Raw genomic sequence first — 26,437 nt, 5'->3', positions numbered from 1 at the left:
AGCTTATTTCCATGGGCAAAGCATGAGCTGGCAAGGCATTGAGTTGCGCATCCCAAAACCCACAAGATTAGTCTCATGCCATTGTTTCCAGTGGGGCTGCATTGGCCTTACTTAACGAGTAACTAATGCCCACACTGCACAAACAACACAGGACGTGTATTTGGCACTGGTTTACTGCCTCCAGCCACAGTTCAGACCCACCAACCTGCATGGGAGCTAGAGGGTTATTTTCAGAGACTGCAAAAAATTTAACAATTTCTTTTCCAGATTATGTTAATGTAATGAGACTACCTCCCCATGTGTCTGCAATGGACACTGCTCACGAGCCCTTCCTTTCTGACTGTTTCCAGGCTGCTCTGTCAGACATCGCTCCAGACCCTTGTACAGAAGTACAGAGAAACACTGCAACATTGCAGAGATTACATCAGGGCCAGGATGATCCCTGCATACATATATGCTCAGGTCAATATGTAGCCCATACTGGATTTCCATGGCTTAGCCAGAAATATTTTTTTTTGCAAAGTTAAACCCTGATTTTGGTGAAAAGCCAGGCTGGATCACAGCTGAGCCAAATCCAGTTTTATGAAGCATGCCTGAGAGACCCTGGAAAACATGATTACATTGTTTTAAAAAAATAAAAATACTTTCTTTAACAGTCAGTCCTACAGAGTCAGTGCTGGGAAGTGATCTCTAACTTTTAAGTGTCTGTCTCAGATACATCCTTAAAGTTGGCTCTGACAATTTGCAAGTTTTAGGCCCTCATCAAAATATTCACACATAGGTCAGGTATTACTGATATTACTCAAAACCCTTCTCAAGTAAAGATTACTTATAGATGAGATGAATATTGAATAAATGTAATCCATGGATTAATTAGCTAAAGCCCTATGTTAATCAGAAAGCAAGAAAGGTAGAAACACTAGCTCATTAAGCATTTAGAAGCATGTTGTATGTGCTTGCAGGATTCAGTTACCCTCTCTCCATAACACAACTGCTTTTTATTTAACACTTGGAGGTGTGTGAGACGTCCAATGTCCTTGCATGTTAAAACTCAAAACTGTCAAATTGTATAGCATTAATCACCAACAGGAGGAGAAACAAACTAAGAGTATAGGACAAAAAAAGTGCTACACCTCCATAAATTTCTCACACTCTGCGTATGAAGTCTGACATTTACATAAGTAATAGTTGAACTCATGGTTGTGCATTACTTATTCATACCTTGTGTGGAATAACTCAGAAGTAAAAGACTAATCCCTTAATCCCCCTGATCCATAATCCTGAGAAATCATAAACCCTGCAAGACACTTTATCCTCCTAGGAAAATCAGGCTCATAAACTGAGGACTGCAGCGTGCTTGGTGCTGAAGAATGGCAGCATTTCCCCATTGTATGGCTACACGAGTTCATGTCAGCCCTACACGGAGCTATTTCAGGACCTGTCATCTGTTTGGTGCACACACATAGGCAAAGGAAGTCCCCACATGCGACCTCTCTCATGGCTCACGAGACACCACGTCGCTCTCCCAGGCCTGCCATGCTTGGGGATTGTTGCAATGTTTTTGTATATATTTCCTTTAATGAAGCACCTTCTACCATCAAGGAAAGACGTGTGTCAAAAGGACATGAAAAGGAGTACATTTTTCTTACTTCAGATACAGCATTTTGTAGAATATCCCACCTTAAGGTTTTTTAGCCATGAATAATTCAATGGTGCGTATGAGCAACTCTATCTTCTTTTCTTTAAACTTTCTTTTTTTGACCAATACTCTTCAGTGTCCATGAGCTACAAGCTCAGTATCACACGGGCTAAAGCAGCAGAGAGGTACAGCAAGATCTCCACCAGTTTGATTCAGGAGGGAATTACAGCTCTCTAGGCACTTACCAAAAAACAAGGCAAACAAGGCTGGCAAATCTGAGCTTTAGCCCAACCATGCTGCACTTTTTCTTGCTTTTCTCAGCTTGAATGACACCGCTTTGTTGCACTGAGCCCTGCTCCTGGAGGATCCCCAGGCTCACCTGCACAGCCTGCCTTCTGCATCACACCTTCTGGTACTGCCTGGCCCACCTGAAAAGTGACGGTGGCTCTGCCTCTCCCTCCAAGGACATGTGCCACGAGGGACAAAGACTGCAAGGTTTCTCACTGTGTTTGTATAGCTGCACATCAGCTACAAGTGCACCTCTGCTTCGGGAGGAGGAAGACAGCATCACCTGGATGGGTTATTTATTTTTCTTGGGGCTTTAAGGCAAAGGGAGCAGCAGATCATATGCAAAGGGTCTGTTGTACTATAGGCTGAGTCTGAAAGGTAATGTAGGGACTTCTCCTTAAGGGTAAGTACTTGTAAGTACTTGGGCAACCACTTTAATAACCTTCTTGATTACAAAATAGTTATCAGACATTGTGCATCTCCCTCCCCTCCATGGGATGGAGTCCAATGAAGTTTGTAGTGTGAAGGATAATGATCCCTGCTTCTGCAAGGGTAGAATACTGCCACCCAGCCTGTAAGAATGCAGTTTGTCATGGGCAATCTTACTACTACTGACAGTGTAGGTATGGGGCAGGTGGGGAGCAGTGAAGCAACATCCATGCAGAGCTTACTGCAAACACGTTCAGCCACTAAACAGCCATACTGATGTGTTGCCTCATGAGCACTGAACAGCTACCATCCCTGCTCTGTCCTCTGTGCTGGGATCCCTCAGCTGTCACCCTCTTCTACAGTGCAGGGTGATCTCATCACCTTGTGTGGCAAGGGGTGCCCAGGACCCCTGTGACTGCCATGAAAACATCATACCTTGCTACCACTGAGAACAGATTATAAAATCAAAGGACAGGAGGGAGGTATTACCTACCTGACGACACATTTTGTTATTGAAATGAATTTGCAGCCCCCATCATTTTTCAAAATCACGTACTCAGTACCTATGGGTATGCCAAGTGGCGCAAGCAGGTCTGGAGCCTGCAGCTACCCCAGTTTCAGTGCAGATGATAGATGAATTACTGACCGTGTGACAGGGTAGAAACCAGGACACTCAGCTCTGGCAATGAGATGCCCACATGAGTATACCCTGAGCATGCAAAAAGCATCTGAGTATGCCTTGGTGAAAAAGAAGGGTGCGGTGAGGCAGAGACAGTGCAGCATGGAGCATGATATTCTGAGAGTGTGACAGGCATCTGCACCCCTTTTGCCTCTTACCACCTGATTATCCAGAAACCTGGCTTTCATTTAACAAGGAAAATTAAGTCCCTAGATCCTCTGTTTGGGAAAGAGATGCTTAGGGCTGAGGCTTGAGGCAACTGAAGTAGCCTGCAAAAAATCTGTTCCAGTTGCCTCTGGCAGCTGCAAATTTCTCTTTTTTGCCTGGAGCAGTATTAATGCAATGGCCTAGTGATCATATTTGGAGCAAATTTTCAACCTACCACACTGATGCACAAGGTTATAGGTGAAACTTGTTTCCTGGGAAGAACTTCCAAAACTGCTACTGCTCCTTTCAGCCCCAGTCAGACCCACTGGTGAAGCAAACACACAGCGAAAACACCCTGTGTAATGAACTTGCAGGGCTAGAGTTGTTAATAATGTATGGGCATATACCACACATTTTGTATGGTATTTAGTTCAAATGTATTTAGTTCAGGCAAGCTGAGCTAAAGTCAAAGGCAGATCAAACAATCCATTGGATTGGACTTAAAATACTTGAAAAGTGCCTTTGGACCAAAATCCAGCAAGCAAAAGGCAGCATTAAGTCTCTCGTTGGAGTTGGTGGGTGCTGCACCTGACCCACAGCAGGGGTCACCTGCAAGAGTGGCTGGTGGCAGCAGCCTCAAGCCGATCTCCACAACATTCCTCTCTTTTGGGAGGGAAGGGGAGGATTAACACTCTCCCTGCCAACACCTGGAAGAAAGTCTTTGTGTACTGTCACCACACCAGGTCCCCCAAGGGACACCTGCACAAGCCAGGGGTCCACAGCAGATTCCAGAGCCAGTGTAGGGGTAAGCTTTTTTCTTGGGAGACCCTTCCTGAGCAGTCTGTATGCTGTAGGAGAAACCCTGTACTGGGGATGCACTGCCCGTCCCAGGAAGCTACAGCTGGGGCAGATGCTGCAGGTTTTACACCGGAGATTGCTCAGACAAACCTATTCTTGGCCTACTGAAAGACTGCAAGTTGCAGTGTGCAATCCAATACTTTGTGGTACTAAAGGACCTTCCGAATGAGGGTCTCACATTAATTAATTAAGCCTCAGAGCACCTAGAAGGAAAATCTATCCTATTTTACCAGTAAGTGCAATGAGTATGCAAAGGTCACACAGAACAGAGGAGCAAAGGAAAGAGAGATCCCAGTGTCTTGACTCCTTGCTGCATCTATTAGCTTAGGAGTCCCCTACAAAGGACAGTTATGGAGGACAAAAAGCGACCCACAGCTGTGTCCCAAGGGGCACCAACTGAGAGGTTTAATAAGGCGCAGGAGAATGAGTAACAGGGTTACACAGATTGACGCAGGTCAGTAAAGAATATGGCATTAAGAAAATTGATCCTTTCAAAACCTCCAGCCACATGCTTATGTCAGAACCAGACGTGACTTGTGTCTGTGTTTCATACGATACCACCAAGTATCCACCAAAGGGCTTTCCTTCATGTTTAAATAATGAAATGCAATGTAATGCCGACAGGTGCTTTTTTCACGGGGAGAAGGGAGCAAAAGGGAAAGTGTTTGGGTGGGCTGAGGCAGAGCCCGAGCCTTCCCTGCCTCTCCCACCCCTCTCTGCCCTCCCCTGTCCACATGGCTCACAAGCAAGAGGTCACCGGCAGCTGGATGTACCCATCTGTCTGCAATGCCAAGGAGACAAGCACATGGGCACTGGAAGAGAGAGTAACCTGTGTATGACTGGGGCGTGCATGTGCAGCATAGCAGCTACAGTGTCTGTGCAAAAGACGGGAGGCTGTCATGGGGAAGAAAAAGAAATGTGCTTTACAGGTCATCATGGAAGATGGTTGGTATCACTATGAGATCCTTCCAGTTTGGATGCTGCCAAATACTTGACAAAATGTCTTGGACTTCCCAAGCACACCATTTTGCATCTCTCAAGGATCATGCAATTTCAGTTTGCTCGTGCAGGGAAATTTTGTCCGTCTGCCAAACTAAAGTAAATAGTAAGAGCATCGCTGTAGGAAAAGAATATAATGTATGATCAATAACTGATGTTCTGCCAAGCTCAGCTGGCACTTAAGGGCTAGCTGTGTAAAGCATCACATGTGTAAATCCCAGCAACAAATGCAATTACTCTTTGTTCTTTGTCTTGCAGCTGGAATAGAGATTGATGGACAAGTCGAAAGTGACGCAGAGAGTGAAGGTAATGTAGAGATTAAAAAATGTGGTCTTGTTTGAAATACAAGAGGTGATGCCTTTTCTTTTTTCTCTCTGGCTTGTGACTTGCTCTGCAACAGGAACCGTTTCCTGAGATACTCTTAAGCAAACGGATTTTTCCCTTGAGGTTTGACTTACAATAGTGATATATAAACAACCATTCTTAAGCAGTCTGTCCCCTTTCATCCACGCTTCAAGAGTAGGAGGCTGTCAGAGCCCACGTCCCTTGGCACTCATCTCTAGTAAACCGGGCACTGCAGTAAAACACCACCCTATGTGGGGCTGAGACCGCTTTGGACCATGCCGAGGTCCTGCTTGCCCTCGCTGTAATGCTTAGACCATAACACACTGATGCCTTGACTAATCATGGCCATGAGAAGATAAAAATGAAAATTGATTGGAGGCAGACTGATGGCTTTGAGGAAAATCAGGAAGAACAAGTGACGGGATTAAAAACAGCTTTAACCCTGTATGCATAATAAACAAGAGAATTAACTGGGAGTAGAATTGTAACACTAAATAAATAAAGATAAGATCATATGATATGAATGTAGATGCTACTGCAAAAATTATGCACAACTGTGTCTGTATGATCCATCAAATGTGAAAAAGTAATTAGAAAATGACAGGGATTTTTTTTGTAAATCATATCCACCTTTTCCATGCAGGCAAACAAGGCAATAAGATAAAAGTAACAAATGAATGCTCCACATTTAACCTAACATTTGATAGCTTGCAAACGAAAACCATGATAGCTAGCTGCCCAAAATGAACATTTTCCCAAAGAGGGTAGGCGGTACTTTGACCTAGATCACTAACTGAAATTCAGCTGAGTAGGACCATTAAATAGTAACTGAAACCTACCTAATGCCTCCTGAGAAATGAGTTGAAAGCTCCTTCTCATTCCCAGTGACAAGTGTGACAACCACCACCCACTATTTTTTTACCACTAGCAAGCAAAAACTATTTGCTTGTTACTGATTTCTAACTTTTCACCAAAAGAAAAATACAGATACTCAAATTCTTTTTCTTCTATTTTCCTCACCTTTTAGGCTGCTCATTTTTGACTCTGGATCCCATTCTAGTAAAATGTCCTTCTTCCATTGCAATTTTTCCAACCCTGGGGGAAAAAAATCAATGCCAAAGTTATACATTTTTTGTTTGAACACTTTATTTTCATCAGCCACAAATTTTGGATAATTGGAAGCCGAAAGACTCTGGAAAACTTACTTTCGATTTTAATGTACTTAGTCATAAATGGGATGGAGACGCTTGGGGTTTTTTGAATGTTTTTTTCCCCTTTCCATAATATTCTGCAACTAAATCACGCTTCATTTCAATCCTTCAAACTGGAAGCAGTTCTGACTTCTGAACAAAAGATTTTTTTGGATTGCAATGCCAGTAAGAATGAAACATGAATCAGAGACTATCTGGGTTTTGTCTCCTCTGCATACAGACTTTACCATATAAAAGAAAAATCGGAGAAACAAAACCGGGTGCTGCCTAAGCTGTACCTTTTCTCTATATAAATAAAGGACCTCCATTCCCAGCCTTGAAAATGAAACATCTTTCAAGGACATTGCACCAACAAGTAAACTACATGCTGTATAACCAACTGCAATTTCTGTTTCCATTGCTCTGGTGTGGTTACAGGTTGGCAAGGTATCTGTCTGTGCTCTGTGATGGATAGACTTCTGCATTTGTAACTAATTTCCAGTTTTCTTATGGTCACATAGAGGTCACTGATGTGCTAAAACGAGGCATACTATATTAAATTGGAGTTGCAGAACTGAAGAGTTGGATGCGATTCTTGGACAGGGCATAACACAAAGCCCCTCCAGGTTAACAAACATCTGCTCAGTGACATCGCTAGTGTTTGTATCAGGCATCCTGGCTGCCTGCACTTCTCTGATGAATCCTTATTTTGCTGCCATGGATTTCCCAAAGTACTTGTTTTTTATCCCTTACAGAAGATGAAGTAAAGGACAAGACACCTAAGAAACGGCCCCTCAGGAAAACTGGCAGAGCAAGCAGACTTGAAAGGAAAAAGCAAGAGAATGACAAAGAAGAAGATGAGAGCAAAGAGGAAGACAGTTGTAGTGAACAAAACAGAGCCTCTAGGAGAAAAAACTACGAAAGAAATAATAGTGATGGAAAAAAGGTGGGAGAGAAAGGAATTCAGCCAAGAGAGACAGGCAAAAAGGCTCCTACCAAAGATCAAAAGGAGTCAGCAAACAAAGTAAAGAAAACAAACAAGAAAGGAAAGGGGGGGGAGAACAAACAGAAGACAGACAGGAAAAACAGGTAATTAAACAATCCCTGAGTGTGGTGCCTTATGTCAGACTGGCAGGGGTAGCAGATGTGCCAGTGGTGTATGAGTCAGAACTACAAAACCAATAGACTGTGAATAAACTATTGCTCTCCCAAAAGAGATACAACAGTGGGAAACAGTAGTGTAAAATGCCACACAACCAAACTGCTTCCAAAGTCTTCTGTCATTACCTTTTCTCAACCAGGATCAGATCCGTGCACGCAGTGGAGTCCTAAAACCTACAGCCAGGGGCAGAGAAGCACTCTTAAACAAGACGGCTTGAGCGACTTAGATCTGGGCACATTTGTTTAGTTGGTCTATGGAAACATTTAGGTTAATATGGATCTCTTATGTTTTCAAGTCTCTTCCTCTTCCAAATCTTGCTTGTCCCAGCCCCCTGCTTCTCTCCATATCTTCCATTTCCTTCTGAAGGTGTGAAAAACATTTCTCCAGAGCCAGCTGTACCCCTAAGCGATGCTACTGTAGCTGAAGCATGGTCCAAAGCACAGTGCTGGGCAAGTTATGGTGGAGTGCAATTGCCTCTTCATTATCCTGGCTGGAAGCAGCCTTGCCCTGAGTGCAAAGGGGCCGTGCTGGCATCACACCAAGCCGGGGGGTAGTGAGGCACTATGCTCACATCAGTGTGGGATCCCTGGGGCCCACCAGCACTGTGCCCACCCCAAGCAAGACCTTCCCTCTAACTCTTGCCAGTTTTTCTATTTTGTGCCCTTCATTTTGTGTCTCTCCCAGTACTTCTTCTGCTTCTTCCAACTCATCTGACGAGGAGTCGCTGTCAGAGGAAGAGCTTGCAATGCTGATGGAGCAGGTGGAGCAAAAGAAAAAACTGATTTCCACCATGAGGAACAAGCCCTGGAGAATGGTGAAGAAGCTCTCGGTGCTCAGGTAACCCATGACACCAGGAACCCACACCCCTGGGTCATCTCTGATGGCCGGATGCGCACTACCTTTCCTAGAAATTGCATGTCTGCTGCTGCTACTGTAACACCCCAGTCCCATCATAAGTGACCGGCAGAGCCTGGTCAGCCTGTCTGGGTTTAAATTATCAGAGTTAAAATGAGGAATTTGATTTTCAGCCTCTGTAACCAAAGAACGGACAAAGTGCAAATCTGTTCAACTGATATCCATGGCCAGGTCATCCTACCCTTGTATTTAAAACCAAATGACTCGCTACTGTCAGGCTACTTGTTAAAGCAAACTCTGTGCCTGGTTTGCTTATTAATGCCCATTGTCAAACAGAAATCAGAGCAGCAAAGTGCCATGTTACTTCGCACTCCTGACATGGGGCTGCTTGGAAAAAATGCTGTATTATTTGCAGAGGTTTATGGAGCAAAGATAATACTGCCACCCAGCCCATGCTGAATGTGGGAAGAACTCAGGCGGCTGCAGAGACCCCTTAGTGCAGAGCAACGGGGGCAGCAGGGCAGGGCAGACCAAGGAAATCAAAATCCACAGGTCAGCAGGGAATGGCTCATAACAAACTATTCCCATGTTGAAGCAATGATTCAGATCCTGGCTCTATTGGTTAAAAATCCCCTGAAACTCCCTTCTACCAGGAAAGCTTTCAAAATAGCATTGCAAGGCATGTACAGCCCCTGGGGGAGGTGTGACGCCCCTCTCCATGTTTGCCAAGGAGCTGCTCAGAGTTGCAGTGACCAGGCTGTGAAGGCCTGTGTGTTTCATCTTCTCTCTTTTACACCTTGAAGGCCAAGACCTGCTCCATTGTCCATTAAAATCAGGAGCCTTGAACACTGCCAATTATTTCTAAAAAAGTCTGGGTAAAGATCTACACAGGGAAACTGTATTAGAGCAGCTTTTCTATCTCACAGGCATGCTACGAACCTGAGCTCATTACAAATAAAATCTTATGACCCTAAAAGTCCAAAGTTCTGCAAGAAAAGAAAAGGGAGGAAACAACAAAAAAAAAAGCAAAGCAGTATTATTTCTGACATATTTTCCCTTTGGTGTAGGATCCTGGCTAAAATTCTGCCTAGGATCATGTTTTATAACATACCTCCACCCTTTAATCTTATTCCTGAACCATGGCAAACATTACCACCTGCTAATGAACCTAAACAAAATTGTTGCATTCTTGTTCAGGGGTCTCCGGAAAGGCTCCAAGTGCTGTACATTCATTAGTTAATCTGGCTGCACAAGCTCAGCCCTGAGAGAAGAAATGATTAGCCCCACCGAGCAGATGAGAAATGTGAAACACAAAGAGAGTGAATAGTATGTTCAGGACTTAGAAATCTCACTTCAGGTTTGCAAATAAACTCACAGGTGATTTTCCCACAGTTACAGGCTGAACTAGCCAACTATTTCTACCAAGTCAAGTCCATCTTTCCCACAGGTTTAGGATTGCAAAAGACTTCCCAACTCCTGAAATTTCATCTTTTCTCACAATGTATTAGCAACACCAATATACAATGAAATTTTATTCACAAACTCAACATACTCTAACAGCATCTACCTAGGTTCTTTTCTCTGTATTCCATTAGAAATTCTATTCTAAAACTAATTTGAATTTGCGGCTTGATTGTACTCCTGCCTAGCGTACACTCCTTTCTCTGGCACTGAGATTATCCTGTTGGGCCAATTGCACATCTCTGATATTTATCCTAGGAGGTGTTCATGGAGGGAAATTCTGCATCCTTTTGGAGTTTGCTTCACTAGACAATGTCATTTCTCCTTGGCCGATGCACTAGGAGAGAGAAATTATAGCAGGCATGCTGGGGTGGGAGGGCTCTGGAGTGAGAGGAACAGGCGGGGTCTTGGTCACATCCAGGAAGAAGTGTGGAACAAGTTGTGGGGCACATCTCTGCATGAACATGAGTGCTTGGGGACCTGTTACTAGCCCCAGGTGGGCACATAAGCTCTGCATGGCACAGCAACACCACCAGCAGACAGTACCCAGAACCCCAGGTGCAGCACAGGGTGTGGAGAGAGACCAAGCCCCCACTTCCACACGAGCACAGCTGCTTTCCCACTGGTGCAGGCAGAGGTGAAAAAGCTAGACCTCTTTGCTGTTTCAATAACCTGCTTGTTTATTTTCCAATTAGGGAGGCACAAGCTTTTGTAGAGAAGTTTGAAGGAGCTCTGGGAAAAGGGAAGGGCAAGAAGTTGTACGCATATAAGATGATGATGGCAAAGGTAAGTGCTACAAAGATGCCAGGGGAAAGCTCGGGTGCCTGGTTATGTATTCAGCACATCTTTGGTAGAGTTTATTAACCTGTATTTGGCAAAAGAGACACCAGGAAATCAGAATAAAACTTCCTGTCCACATTCCAAAAAATACTAGCCAGCTTCAAACCTATGAATATTACAGAAAGAACAGGAGAAAATTCCCCCCTCCTGCCTTGAATCTTACTGTGACCATCCCTGAAGCAAGGGAGGGTTTGCAGGAGCAGGGAAAACCACGTCTTTCTGGTTGCAACCTCCAAAACCTTGATCAGCGAGACAAGGTACCCCTCAAGGGGAGAGGGGCCATGCTGAACCTTTGCACTGCCCCATGGACTCCTGTGAAATGTCATCTTTCCCAGTAATGAGGAGATAACAGGGAGAATGATGACTGCGTTTAAGACTGAAGTTGGTAGCCAAGTTGCATGTTGTCATGGAGATTATATTGAGAAGTGAAAAAGGGAGCCAGGCCTGAGAGGATGAAATCAATGGGAAATTAGGCACCGATTTGATGAGGAAGGATTCAAGCTCAGTATTTTATCAAAGCCTTTTTTTGTTTTAAATAGAGTTGGTTACACATCAATTCTTTCAATCCAGAGTTAGGTCTGAATTTTCCACCCTTATATAATACGGTAAACCCCTAGCACAACTGCACCTTTCCAAAAGCCTGGGAAGGTTAAAACTCAGATAATAAAGGTGAACAATTTGGGGAGGAGGGATTTTGGATTGGAGGCAGTTTCTGAAACAGTCCAAAAGATCAGACCAGAGTTTCTGCTTGGGACTTTACACCCCCGCGTAGCAATGCCACGAAGCCCTGGTGTTAGAAACTGTGCAGGTGAAACAATCTTTTTGCACTTCTCTGCTCACTGCCATGTTGTCTTGTTTCAGAAATGGGTGAAGTTTAAGAGGGACTTTGACAATTTTAAAACCCAGTGCATACCCTGGGAGATGAAGATAAAAGAAGTGGAGAGTAAGTGGAAGTTGCTGTACAGTGGCAGCTGTTTTATAAGACAGTCCAAAAAACGCTCCAGCCCCCTGGTCCCCAGTCCCCACTCACCCCTGGCACCGGAGCCAAACGAGGAGCACGCACGGTGGGCAGCTCTGGGCTTTGCTGTATACATCAGCAGTGGGGACTCTTGGGAAGCTCTGGGGCAACACGCTGGGAAGTCCTGAGGGTAAAGGGGTGCAGATCTTGCTGGGAACAGTTTAACCTTTCTAAACTCCTAACGATGAAGTGTCTTCTGGTTTAAGGTCACTTTGGCTCCTCAGTCGCTTCCTACTTCATATTTCTGCGGTGGATGTATGGAGTGAATCTTGTCCTTTTTGGGTTAATATTTGGACTAGTTATAATTCCAGAGGTAAATGCTTAATTCTCCTTTCTGTAATATCTCACCCGTTGCTTTACATGGACATGGAATTCATAGCACAAACAGTGCTTTAGAAAAATGAAATGTATAAGGACAATAATTTACAAAGAACAACTTACAAGACTGTTACTGACACAGGAGCAAAAGTCAGATTGAAATCAGGATACCTAAAATGCTATCAAAGCTCCTGCCAACCCAGCAGCTAAAACAGGAGTTCAAAAAGCTAATTTAAGGCTAGTTTTACATTTTGACTGAAGTGAAAAACATGGCCTATGAATCCTAGGTACAAGCTCAGGTCCGTAAAAGCCATAAGAGAAAGGGTGTGCTCAGCAGGTGATTAAGGACTCCCTGCTCCTGAGCCCTCTGAGGGGCACAGCCCCCCAGGAGAAGCTGTGGAGGGAAAGAACGATTTCCGAGCACTTTGCCAACTAACATTTGTTTGGGAAATATCTCTTTTCTGTACCGCTAATTCCGATGATTCACAAGGAACAGTTTTATTTTTAGTTTTTCTATTTCTCGCTGTTCTTGGAGAATGGAAAGGATCTCATAGCCAACTTTATATGAATGTTTATTGAAGAATTTTTTAATGTAGCCATTACAGCCCCAGCTAAATTACTCAGTGCAGTCTTTAAAGGCTGTGCAATCTGCAGACAGTGGCATCTGTTCTGTTCAATGCAGATTTTTATGGAGCAAAAATGCAGCACAGAGTCTCTCCTGAGGACTATGCTTTTGTTCTCCTTAATGTGGTTGCTCATACTATGGAAAGTGAAAGCTCTGTTTCCTCCCAGGGTGAAGAGACATAACCATTAGCACTGAACAATACAAATGTATTTTGTATGGAACTATGCATATGGTAGAAGACTAAACAGCTTTCGTCTTTAAAGTATGCATACTGTTACTCATTGCCTACTGAGCTGTTACAATATGGAGAATAGCGAGGCAATAAACATTTAGTTCATAAATGATTTTGAAATTAATTAGATAGCCCTAAAAAATAAGTGATAGATTATATGCTAGGACCTTTGTAGGCTATGAATACTAATGAGATATTTTGGTATAGGCACCAGTCAGACTTTGCTTGTAAATATATTATTAACTCTCCATAGCCCTGGACATTCTTTGGACTTCAATAGCCATTGGACTTGCTGCAAGACCTGCTTTGGGTGGTGCTATCAGGAGAGGCTGTGCCATGAAAACTGGTCTTTGCATCATCTTGCCATATGTTTTTTGCTCAAACCTAACTGCTCTTCACCTCACCTTGAGATCATTTTTCAATTCAAGACTATATAATACAAAATATACTGCAAGATCAACCCAGTGCTCTTGACTTCTCTCGAAGGAGGAGTCCTGCATAAATAGATAAAACTAATCCCTTTATTGCATTAGACCCGTGAAGTTCAAGCAAAGAACTTCTTGCTAAACTAAGGACATTTAAACTGGAGCTGTTCATTGAGGGATACAGTTCCTTGGCAAAATATTTCCTGTGCAATGGATGTTACCAGGGAAAGAGAAATCCTCTGGTTATTTGGGTGAAGTTAATTCTAAATATTTTAAACTGCTGGTCTGGTATTGAGGAATAAAATATATATTAAAATCAAGAAAAAGGAAAACCAACCAAAAGCAAACCAAAAGGGACTCATTAAGAAAAAAACAAACTGCAAAACACTGTAAAATGTGTTATACTATATATGCATCACTATTATTAATGTTCACCAGGTCCTGATGGGAATGCCATATGGGAGCATGCCAAGGAAAACTGTACCCCGGGCTGAACAAGCAACAGCTATGGATTTTTCAGTTCTTTGGGATTTTGAGGTAAGCACAGGAGCATTTATCATAAGAGATCAGTTGAATACCTCCTAAAACCCTTCAGAATTTAGTGGCACTACAGGGATGAATTTATTCCAAGATAAACCAGCAATGCACCTATTTCTTCCAGAAGATGATGACACCTGCTGCCACAAAATCTTTGTGGATCTCCAGAGATTTATGGCCAAAATAGCATGTGCTCATGCAGGCACCTGCATATGGATTTGAACCACTTACATATATAAATGTGCTGGATGGTCTGTCACATGTGCGTACACACAAACACATACAGACATATATTTCTCAGGTGTGCAGGATCAAAGGAGATGCACTTTTATTCCAAAGGGGACAGATCACATCCCAACACAGCTGGCTAACACCACCTGAAACAGGTCTGTATACAGTCACTGAGGTGGAACAGGGCAAAGTAAAATCCACTAAGGCCAGTGGAATTATACAGTTCCACACTGCAGAAAGTTAAAGCCAATTTAGGAGCCGCATGTCCTTTCACCTACACAGTATTTTTATTCATGAAGCGCAAGAAGCCAACGCTATTTTTTTCTACGAGCATTAGTAGAAGCAGGTGACTATGTAAACTGCCCCCCGATGTCACTTAAATGACATTCACATAGTTGCCTCATGAAGTCAGGCAAAAAAAGCTCCTTTTTCAGAGGAAAAAACACCCAATAAATACATTTCTGCTGTATTTTAAATGTATCTAGAACAATCTATAGAAATTTAGATCATCATCGCGCATTCATAATATAGAATTTTATTCTGAAAAAAACCCAAAGTATTGTTTATGCACAAGAGCCATTTTACTCCCAACCAGAACAGCAGCCAGCACACAGGTCAGGCGTGGGAGCTGCTCCTGACCAGGCAGCCAGAAGGTGACTTCGAGCTGTAGGTCCTCTCATGGGCAGGGAGCACCTGCCGTACCACTGAAGCTGCTCATAACCTTGGGAAGGGGACTGCTCCCCGCATCCCCGGTGCCCTGAAATACCAGTATGAGCCTGAAGCTGGAACCAAAGTTTAGGACTTGCACCCAAAGGGAAAGCCCAGGTTTCCAGCAGCCTGCCAGTGCCTGGCTGCAGCCCAGCTCACACCCCACCCCAGTTACTCTTTGCCTTTGAAGATTTAGGCCAAAGCAATTAAGCGTTCTTAGGGGATGACACAAAAAAGAAAAATATATGTGCAGGGGGTGGTGACATTCTGCTGTGGCTAATACCTTGGGATCTGAAAATGTTTTTTAAATGTTTGTTGATGCTGGGCCACATATTACAAGCATGGGACCCCATCCTTCTGTAATAAATACCATCATCGTTTCCTTAGCTAACCCCCTCCTCTCAGTAACTAATGTAAGCCAGACTATTTAAATTAATTTATTAAGTTTCAAATACTGGTGTGTCCAGGAACTTGACAGGGCCAGACATTCATCCACTACCCATTTTCTGCCAAGGATCCTTTCAGCTGTTGCTCTCCCAGCACTTTCACCCACTTGCCAGAACCCAAAATTCAGAGGTGAATTAGTAACATTTTGAATAACGTTGCACTGAATGAAAAGCTCATTTGAGCAGCATGCTGTAAAATACGAGCAGCAGCATTTAAACTCATTCATCCAGAAAAACAAACAAACAAACAAACAAACAAACAAAAACAACCAAAAATAACCCCCACAACCAAATAAGACCCAAAACAAACAAAAAATAACCCTGCAGGACTGTTGCTGAACTGCAGCTGCTGATTTTATCTGGGAGACCATAAACTATATACATATTAGTAAGGACATACACTCTGGAATAAGGCTGTACCATTGCATGAAAGGCTGGCTACCATGGCCTGCCAGTGTCCTGCCTGTGGCTTGGTACATGCGTCTGCATTCCCCTGCTGTCACCAAGGCCTTGATCCTCTGAACCCCTCTGCCACACAGGTCCCCATCCCACACCCACTCCCTGGCTGCTTGACACCAGGGAGCAATCACACAAGCTTGAGGAGCAATCTGTAGCTATAGGGCATTAATGTACACCTATATGACCTGCAGCCAGAAGATGTCAAATGAAGCCCTTCCCAGAGGCTTGCCCTTTGGAAATGAATAGACACTTATTTCAGCGCGCTCCACAGGAGAGGTGCAGCAGGGAAACATATTTCAGAGTGGGCATAAAACGCAGTCAGTACTGTGATCCTGAAAAATACATCGCAAGAAAGAGAAGCTGGGGAAATGTATGCTTTGACAGCAAGGAGGTCACATCATAGATTTCTAGAGGAGTAGAAAGGAATAAATCTCACCTGGACACCAGACGCCACGTCTCACAAAAGGAGTTTAAAGAACATACTGGATGATGTGAGCAGAGGAACTCATTTTTCAGCCCCCACCATTTGATGAATCAAGACAAAGGTTTGGGATTACAACCTAAGGAAAAAAAAAAAAACTTCACTGGTGCCTTCCGGGAACACTATATTTTACGTGGCTCTTTTCATCACACCTGCCCAGCACACGTTAGATATAACTCTCTATGAGCCCCCGCAGCCGTGCTGCGGTGTGCCAGTCCCGGGCTTGCTGCCTCTCCGCGAGCGGCTCAGCAGCGCTGCCAGAAACACCCCCAGAGCTGTCCTGTGCCTGCAGCACTGCGCTCCGTGCAGGTAAACGTGCAGCTCATGTGGCACCAAGGGATGCCAAAGCTTTATGTTAGGTTAGGAATGAAGGACCTAGTGCTTTGGGGGAGCTTAGTCTAATTGATTAAATGAAGGTGGTCAAACACTGGAAGAGAGGCCTAGAAAGGTTGTGGGATCTTCATCCTTAGAGATCTTCAAAAGTCAGATGGATGTGGTCCTGAGCCACAGCACTTAATTTTGAAATTGGCTCTACTTTGAGCAGCGGGTTTGACTAGGTGACCTCCAGAGGTCCTTCCCATGTAAATTATTCAATGACTGTACACAAGATCCATTACACAGCCTCTGATATGAGCTCCAAGTTATGTCTCAGTATGGGTCTTCCCAAAGGCTTGATCAGAGGGGAGCTTGCTCAACTATCATGGCCAGACTGTTTAACTGCTCTTTAACTTATGGGCTGAAAGATGACAGGCAAAAAAATAGAGAAGAACCATACACACTGACACACATCAGCTTGAACGAGATAAAACAGTAAAACAGGGAGAAATTGCTAATGCAGATTAGGAGATCTGCACACTCATTGGATGTCCAACAGTTTGTACAGCAAAAAAATAAATCTCCTTGAGACAACATGGTTGATACTGCATCGAAGCTCTGCTTTCCACAGGAAAGTAAAATGCTTTGATTTTAGTCTTTAGTTACATTTGCTCTGCTGGTGGTAGCCAGTAAAAGGAAATAATCTGCAGGGTACCGAGCATCAGCTGCCTCCTAGCTGAAAGGAAAAGTTTTGTATCATGGTGGGAAACTCCTTTGCTACAGCATTTGTACAAGATCTGAGTGTTTGATACTGGCTTAGAGAAGCAGGTGGGCTACAGTCACAAAGAGCAATGAGGGTTTTTTTCTGGGAGGAATGAAACAGTGATGGATAAAAACTACATTTCAGTTTTGAGCCAGTATCCTCTGACGTGCTGTCCCTCTTCTCCCCTCTCCTCAGAGTATAACATCTTAGGAGGATGGATCTCAAAGGTGACAGGGCATCAAGCAGATGAAAATAAGACACTAAAAATTCCTCTAACTTTTTTTTCCTTGTTTTAAATCTCCAGTTTTGACCAGAAACTTCTTTCCTGCAGAAGAAAAGCTGCACAGCTTATGCAAAGGTTTGCTTTTGCTTTTCCTCCAGGGCTATATCAAATACTCAGCACTCTTTTATGGCTACTACAACAACCAGCGAACAATTGGCTGGTTAAAATACAGGCTACCGATGGCGTATTTCATGGTTGGGATCAGCGTATTTGGCTACAGCCTGATGGTTGTTATAAGATCGTAAGTACAGCTGGCATTGCTCTGTCTGCAAAATCCACCCAGCTGTGCCTTGCAGCTGGGTTCCCCTCCAAGCGCATGGCTCAGGGCTCTGTCCAGCTTTGGCTAGATGACGGGGGGAGCATGAGGTGAGAGGGGCTGCGTGCCTGCTGTGTTCATGCATGGGGCTTCAGCACCCACCACCCCTGGCTCTGGCCGGCTGGGGGACCTGGGCAGCCCCCTGCCTTAGCCATCTGCTCACAAGCATTATTTTGAACCCTCCCATCTCCTTCTCCATCCCTCTTCCTCCTCCTCTTCTCCGGATTGCTTTAACCTTTCCACCAACATTACTAAAGTGCCATGAAACAGGTGGATTTTGTACACGACGGAGGAGTTTACTTACAGTAAACTTCAAAGGATCCTTTCATTGCAAAAAAAAACCAGTCCTGAAAACCAATGTGAGTCACACAGATTGTGCGAGGGGTATGGAAAAGAGCCAGACGCCACCAGACTGGTTTTGATGTGTCCCTAAACCAATCAGTGGAGTTTTAAAGCGGGGGCCCAGCCTCTGTGCTCCTGGTGCACTGTCCCCAAGCACTGGTGAGGCCCCCGCAGCAGCCCCAGGGCACCGAGGATGCAGCAGAGGCACTTCTTGCTGCTGAGACAGTCTCTGCAAAGCCAAAAATAAAAGAAAAATAAAACCACCTGTCTCTGCCTGAAGGACATACCATGCAAAGGTTCTCCTTCCTTTACAAGAAAGGATAAGCCCATGGATTTGTATCACTGCTGAAACAGGCCCTATTGGTGTGCAGCAGAAAGAGCCTTTTGAGCCTTTGGCTGGGGTGGGATATGGGGATTTGCTGTACATTTGCCATGAAATTGCAGCATCTGTTGTCTTGCTTTCCTTGAGGGACTGGTACTAGGTACTCTAGTGGGAGTTACAGAAGGATTTCAGGGATCAAATAGTAGAGAGGCAACAGCAGAAGCCATATCTGCTCCCATGCTGATTAACAAGAATAATCCTCTTTCTCTCCCTGCATGACTTGCTGCAAGCTCTTTGGCTCCAGCATTGTGCATCTACCAAAGTCTCACTAAAACTTTGTGTTGCAGCAGGTGTATTGGACAGCACCAGTGGTTTCTGAATAAATTTAACTAACTAAAGGTAGCCATAACCATATACTGTAGCCTAGGATACAGAAGTACTGTAAATAGACTTTCTTCATGGATTGGCTGGTGGAACCAATCCTTAACCTCTTTAATCACATATGCTAGTTTTTTTCTACATTACAGTTTTTAATACAAGACCTGTATATCCCTGAAGACCCCATTTAACAGTTCAGTTCTCCTTAAACTTGAAGCCCGATGGCACGTGTTAGACAGTTACACCCAAACCCTAAGAATGGTCACCCCGCTCCTTCCTTACCTGCCAGCAATCCCAAGCCACTGGTGCTGCTTTGCAAAGCTGGAGGAAACGTGGTGGCTCAGTGAAACACTGTCTGACCCTGTCACCGCACACATCCTTACGCAGGATGGCACGCAACGCCAATGAAAGTACAGCAGATGGGGACGATGAGAACTTCATTTTCAGCTGGAAGATGTTCACCAGCTGGGACTACCTCATAGGCAACCCAGAGACAGCGGACAACAAGTTCGCATCCATCACCACCAGCTTCAAGGTAACCCTAACAGGCATGTCTCTCTCTGCTTCTGGGGATGCTCCCAGGGCCTGCCACGGCAGAGGTTTAAGGGGAAACCTGGGTACCTGTACAGCATCTCTCCATACAAACAGGGCATGGCACTGATCCATGGCAGCTCCAGCTCCCGTGCCCTGGGTCACCCTAACCTCCTTTTTAGGATTTGAAAAACGTTTGTTTCATTTCAGAGTGTGATTCCCCACCACATTCCCTGGGGACGTGGCAAGCTGTTTGCCACTTGATGTCTTTCAGTCAAACTGGGATGCCTGTATGAAGCTTAGTTTGAACTTAACACAAATTACCGAGCTCAATATAGCCAGAACAGCATGGGATTGCATTTCATAGGATGGAAAACCATCAGATGTTGCCTTAGGCTCCATGCTGTGAGATACTCACTCCAGTTCTGGGAGCACCCCTGTTTTTTCAGGAGTCTATCGTGGATGAGCAAGAAAGCAACAAGGATGAGAACATCCACCTGAGGAGGTTCCTGCGGGTTTTGGCCAACGTCCTCATCATATGTTGCTTGTGTGGGAGCGGCTACCTCATTTATTTCGTGGTGAAACGCTCCCAGACGTTTTCCAAAATGCAAAATGTTGGGTGGTATGAAAGAAATGAGGTAAGGGAACTTTGCTTCCAATTTTCTGTTGTGATAATTTGCTTTGGAGATCAGCTAATTGTTGCCACAGCTTGAGTACAGCACCCAAGGCAGCAGGATCCCCTACCAGAGCCCAAAAGTCCCCCTTAAGTACCTTTGTACTTGCTTTAGCTGGGAAGCACATTGGTCTTATTGAGAGCTTTCAGGGCAAATTAACCGTTCCTGCAGAAGGGGGAAAATAGTCTTATAATAAATCACCATATAAGTCAATGGGTCTTCAGCACATACAACACTGACCATTTTCTAAAGAATCTACCTCGAGTAGCATATTAACACTTACAAGCTCTGTTGTGTGAGGACGCTCTCTGGGTGTTAAAAATGTCCATGAACAGACATAACGCTAAACTCAGAATTTTATCATCTATCTTGAGTTAGAGGAAAAAGACTTTAGAATCCGCAGAAAAATTTCAGTTGTCAAAATTTTTCTGTGTCTGATTTTGGAATGAGAAGTTCAAATCTTGAAAGATCTTCACCAAAAAAAAAAAAAAAAATTGCTGCAACCTGTGGAAAGGTTTAATTATAATATATAATACATTATCATTTATTTATATATCAAAGCCAAATTAAATTCAAAACCATGCATTTTCATAATTCCCTCAGAAAACATTAGCAAGATGGCACTGTCTCACAATCCTTTGATTTATTTCAGTGAACTTTTCCCAAAGAAAAAAAATTCTATTTACAAAAAAAAGTTTAATGGCTGAGACTTCTCTGGTGGTATCTTGAGATCTGAATATACACATTTCTGGGTACCGTTTCCTCTCCTGGAAAGAAAAGCACACCAAAAAGAGACCTGTGAGTCAGACCCTGCCAGCAGCTGTACAGACACAGCTGCCTTCAGGCCAACAGGCACTGCAGAGCTGTAAAAAGCCGTAGAGCCTGCAAGTCATGCCTGAGCAAACACTGACTTGCCAACAACCTCATTGACCACAGTACAACTTAGCATCTCGCACCATCGAGAGGAACAAAAATATTACTAAGACTTATTTTCTTGAGCTGCAAAACTAAGTCGTTGATGTACTTCCATTCAAATCCTTCACTGCCTATTGCAAAAGCAAAGTGCTGAATGTGGAAAATAAACATTAGCATCGACTAATTATCTTTATGCGCACAAGCTTCCAAAACTAAAATAAGAACCTCAGAGCTGATGTAAGCAGTATTAGGAGGGTCTTGAAGAACCTAAATATTCATGAGTCTGTACTGACAGGGAACAAATTCTTCAGAGCTCATCCCTTTGAGATAACAGCAAAAGTGCTCCTGCAAGAGCAAGCTGTGCAGCCTGGCCCTGAAGTCTGATGCGGTGCTGCCTGCACACTAAGCAAAACCAGAAGCTGAGCTCGCTTTGGCTCCCTCCCCTTTATAAATGCTTCAGAAATCTCCAACCAGTTGCTGGCAGCCCCTGCTCTGCTCAAAGTAAGATAGTGGCTGTTGTTACTGTTAGCAGTAATCTCGTTTTCCTTACGTGGCAGGTTGAAATTGTGATGTCCTTGCTGGGGATGTTTTGCCCTCCGTTGTTTGAAACCATTGCTGCACTAGAAAATTACCATCCCCGCATTGGGCTGAAATGGCAGCTGGGGCGGATCTTCGCGCTTTTCCTTGGGAACCTCTATACATTTTTGTTGGCCTTGATGGATGACGTCAAGGAAAAAGTAAGAGCTGAGCCCAAAAGCCCCATTTACTAGCATTTTGCAGAGCCAAGGGTGAGCACAGCCTGTCCCCACAGCCAGAAGGGACAATAACCCCCTTTGCAGCAGGCGCTCCCCGGTCCCCAGTCCTCTAGAGCATCAGCTGCAGCGCCCCTGGGAGACTCACTGACCAGAGGGGTTTCCAAGGAGTGTCCGGCTTCTCTTTACAGTCCTGAAAAAAGAGTGGTTATTGTCTCCTATAATCATGGCACATTAGGGTAATTCGATTTTTTTCTCCGTCTGACACCATTTTCAATTTCTATTAACACAGCCCTCGAGGATATAGTTTATAATCCTCTTCTCCTGCCCTCCCCTCTTTAACATTATCCTGGTAGCGTGTTGCAGGCAGATAACTGCAGGAAAGGATAAATGTCTAACTGATCCTCAGAAAAAATGACTCCGTTTTAAGCTGAGGAGAATTGGAGGAATTGGGGTGGTTTGCTCTGCCCTGAAAAATTACGAAGTGAGGAAGGAGGAGCGGGTGGAGGCTCCCTCTGCACACAGCAGTCTTGGAGGATCTTGGGCTGCTCCACGTGCAGGGAGCCGGCTGCTAGCTCCCCAAAACACATAGTGCCCCCATCTGCTTTTGTTCTGGAAGGGTTGCTGCTCTCCTGCTTCTGGCGAAATGGAAGGAGCTTCTGTGCTGTTGCCAGCAGATGTTTATATGATGGGTGGCAACTGGTAGGGAAGAGAGGGGAATCCACCACCTTGGGTTTCTCCAAACACGTCCTCTGAAACCCCTGTTTCCTGATGTTTTCAGCTGGGGGTGTGGGTCTCTTTGTTTCAGCTGGCTGAAGAGGATGTGGTGAGGAACATCACGCACTGGACGCTGCTTGGCCACCACAACTCGTCCATGGGGAACGGCAGCACTGCCGCCCCACCTCTCCTTGATCCCGCAGATGTGCCCAGGGGACCCTGCTGGGAGACAACCGTTGGCATCGTAAGGAACTCATTATGTAGTCAATCTCTCAGCTGGTTTGGGGTGGGTGTTTCTGTTGATGTTTTTAGCATTTCCAGGATTAATTTTTTTCCTCACAAGTGACATCTCCTTTCCCAACTCTCACATAGCAGCACCAAGGCAGTGTAAGTTTTTGAGCACAGTTCTCAAGACATGGTGGTGAGAACTCCAGCTGGAAATGCCCAGGGCATGCACAGCTCCGTGCCACTTGCCATGAAGAGCACAAAGGGCCAGGCAGGCTGCAGCCATGCCTGCATCATGGTTTCATTCAGATCACAGTTGTACCTTTGAAGCAAACCTGTCTTCTCCACTTATTGCTGCACTTCAGCTTGCATTGCAGAGCAGCTTTGGAGCATGAGAAAAACCCAGCCAGAGAACATACTTCAAGGGAACTCCTGACACATCCCAACCTCTAAAGCATCATGAGGCCAGGGGACCAAGAGCAAAATTAGGCAAAGATAACCCCTCTGAAATGCATGCAGGGTGACCTTCAAGTCCTCAGAGTTTCACCTCACAAATCCACCCTACAACCTTCACATTGCACCAAGAAGTTCTGCAGCCAGATTATGCACAACTTAAAAAGTAAAAGCAATTATTTATTGGCTGATATAAATAGCCAGGTTTTACCACACTACGAGGCTATGCATCGCTGTGTACACCCAATGGGTCTTCACTAGACAAGTAGTCTTCTGCCAAGTGGGGAAAGACCAGCCACCATCACTCCTTGGAAGGGGTTGATCCTCAGTGCAGCTGAGCTGTCATCCTCCAGATCCTTGGGTTTTCCCCTCAGACTTTTAAACATTTTCTTGTGGCTTTTCCTTTGAACCCTTAGGGCACCAGCTATCTCTGTCCTACAAATCTCACTGCTGCTTGCCATTTTACCCTTCTTGTCTTACACATCTGCCCTCTCTACACTTCCTCACAGCTCTGGTTTAAAACTGAGCAATTTCCTCAGAAGTCCAGGTGAAGTTTACGTAACTGAGCCCTATAGCAGGCCTATGTACAGTCAAAATAACCCTCGGTGTACATATGTTTCACAACCAGCACTATGGCAGCATTGACATTCTGCTCCTGTTTTATGCGCTGCCACAATGTACAGTGCAGTCAATAACACTAGCAGCAACTATCAAGGCTAATGGCTGCAACAGAGCTCGTGGCTCCCAAGCACAGAGTAAGGCTTAGGCACCGCCGAACGTTTGAAAACAGGCAGGGAGTTTGCTCATGGCATGCTTTTCTGAAGTAGATTACTGTCATATAAAGATGAATGGCTTTACAAAAAATACCGTCCTGAATGCGCTAATGAAATTGTAGGAACTAATTTTTTTTCCTTGTTTTAAATTGCAGGAGTTCGTAAGGCTTACTGTGTCTGATATCCTGGTGACCTACATAACCATCCTGGTGGGCGATTTCATCCGAGCTTGCTTCGTCAGATTTGTGAATTACTGTTGGTGCTGGGACCTAGAGGCTGGATTTGTAAGTCAGCATCTTATAGCTGAGCAGATAGAAGTAATTTATGGCCATTTGTTCAATGTTATAAATTGGTTTTGAATGCTTCCAGTGGTCCTCCAATCTTATCTGATTATTTAATTGGTGTAGGTAGTCTCTGCATCACTTCTCTGGATCAATCTGTTCCATCTCAGAACGAAACCCACAAAAAAAGTAGTTCTCTCTCCCACCTTAGGATTTTAAAATATGAAGTTGAGTTAAAAAATTTAATCTGATGTTCATCCAGTTGTTATAACCCCAAAACTCTGGGCCGCTCTGTACCTCTTCTCAAAGCCCCAGACCTTCCTGTTCCTTGCCCACTGCACAGGCAGCAGCCTGTGTTACTCACAGCACTGTCCTCTGATCGATGCTAGAAGCTGGCGTTACTCCTGCTGCAGTGGAGCAAGGAGCAGCTCCTTCCCCTCTCGTGTACGCCTAACACACAACAGCGCCGGGCTCTCTGCTGTTCATGAAGGCTATATTACCAAAACAGCCAGTACTGGAGCTGCACGAATCCAGAAGAAAATAATGAAAAAAGTCTATTGTTCCATGTAAGGAGTGACAAAAACAGGTGGATTCAGACAGAGCCATATGGAGATATCTTGCAAGATTACAATCAATAGCAGTGCACGAGCTGCCTAGCTGTCATACTGGGGTTTCCAGGAGCGGTCTGGAGAAGAGCAAAGAGGAAGCTTTGCAGGTATCTACAGGGGCCTGGCCAAGCACAGGGAGTTGGAGCACAACAGGCATTTTGCTGCTTGTGGAACTCTCTATTTCTTCTGGGGGAGGCAGAGGATGTTTCCCAGTGTGGCTGAGGGATTTCGGAGCTCGGAGGACCCACCTGGCAGCCAAGCGGCGTGAATTTGCTCCCGTTGCATGTGCTCACAATCATGGTCTTGTTGAAGCTTCTGGTTTCCTTCTCCTGGCCATGTCCTCCTCTCACTTTGTTAGTCATCTTTGATTTATTTATTTTTTTAAGATGCTTTCCTCAAATCAACCTTTAGAAATATCATATGGGGTTTTCTTCATTCTTAATATCTCCATTGTACAAATAACTGGAAGACTCTTCTGTCCTGCAGACACTCCTCAGTGTATTAAAAAAAAAAAACACAACCAAAAAAACCCCACTCAACAAAAACCCCCAAAATATTTCCTGTACATCCATCCAGCCATCCTCCACCTCTCAGTGACATTCTTAAAAAGCTGCTTTAGGGCTTATTCTGCACTTCTCTCTCTCCTTTTCCCTGGCATATGCCATCAGCCCAGGCAGGCTGTGAGGCAATTTTGCACTGAGAAACAAACCCCATTCAGCATCTGTCAAGGGATGACCAGACTAACATGCTCCAGCAGGTAGGCCTTTGAGCTCCCTGCGTTGGACTGTTAGCAGAGGGAGCAAAGCGAGGTGCTTATTTATTAGGGCTAAGTAGTAGTGTTGATTTGCAGCCCATAATATGGGCAGCACTAGAAGATTGGCACTCTGTCATCTGGCAGAGGCAAAACTCTCCATTCATGCCAAGTGACTCCCATGGTACACACAGAAAGAAGCAGCACCATGGGCTTCCCTCCTCTTTTTCTCCTACATCTTTGGGAGACTTCTGTATTATTCCTGGTGCTATGTGTATTGCTCCACTGGTGCTCAAGTAGGGTTTGGGGTTTTTTCCCCCTGGCCCAGGAATGGAAAATAAGTGAAATATGGTTTGATAATGGCCATCTAACCCAGCCTAGCCACAGGCACCAGCACAATCGTGCATGTGTTTTTCTAATGTACATAGTGAATAAGTCTCTTGTTTAATCCAGCATTCTCACACAGAAGTACTCAAGGCAGAGGATAGCAAACATTGAAAGTTGTTTTTATTTTCATGGGGAAAAGGAGCCGATGTTAACCCCTAGTTAAAGGTTTGAAGTAGAAATGGACCGGAATCAAAAGAACAAAGAAAACAATACTTGCACTCATCCTTTCCCAAAACTGTGAGCAGCCAGCTAAGCAAGACTGACTGAGGTCCTTTTGAG

General features: G+C 44.5%; 1 protein-coding gene across 1 annotated transcript in view; it reads left to right on the top strand.

Annotated features, from left to right (window-relative positions):
* The first annotated feature begins 4,745 nt into the window (after positions 1-4,745).
* Positions 4,746-26,437, top strand: part of TMC2 (transmembrane channel like 2) — a 34,799-nt gene continuing 13,107 nt past the window's right edge. Inside the window, exons 1-14 of the mRNA XM_056338713.1 lie at positions 4,746-4,985; positions 5,298-5,345; positions 7,330-7,663; positions 8,421-8,573; positions 10,748-10,838; positions 11,754-11,835; positions 12,117-12,223; positions 13,949-14,047; positions 17,832-17,974; positions 19,479-19,626; positions 20,072-20,260; positions 21,769-21,948; positions 22,772-22,924; positions 24,287-24,415. Of these exons, the coding sequence (XP_056194688.1) occupies positions 4,940-4,985; positions 5,298-5,345; positions 7,330-7,663; positions 8,421-8,573; positions 10,748-10,838; positions 11,754-11,835; positions 12,117-12,223; positions 13,949-14,047; positions 17,832-17,974; positions 19,479-19,626; positions 20,072-20,260; positions 21,769-21,948; positions 22,772-22,924; positions 24,287-24,415 (1,902 nt within the window). The 5' untranslated portion in view covers positions 4,746-4,939. The remainder of the gene's footprint in view (positions 4,986-5,297; positions 5,346-7,329; positions 7,664-8,420; positions 8,574-10,747; positions 10,839-11,753; positions 11,836-12,116; positions 12,224-13,948; positions 14,048-17,831; positions 17,975-19,478; positions 19,627-20,071; positions 20,261-21,768; positions 21,949-22,771; positions 22,925-24,286; positions 24,416-26,437) is intronic.

The sequence above is a fragment of the Falco biarmicus genome, chromosome 4 (assembly GCF_023638135.1).
Source record: "Falco biarmicus isolate bFalBia1 chromosome 4, bFalBia1.pri, whole genome shotgun sequence".
Lineage (NCBI taxonomy): Eukaryota > Metazoa > Chordata > Aves > Falconiformes > Falconidae > Falco > Falco biarmicus.
This window is presented reverse-complemented; position numbering and strand designations above follow the sequence as displayed.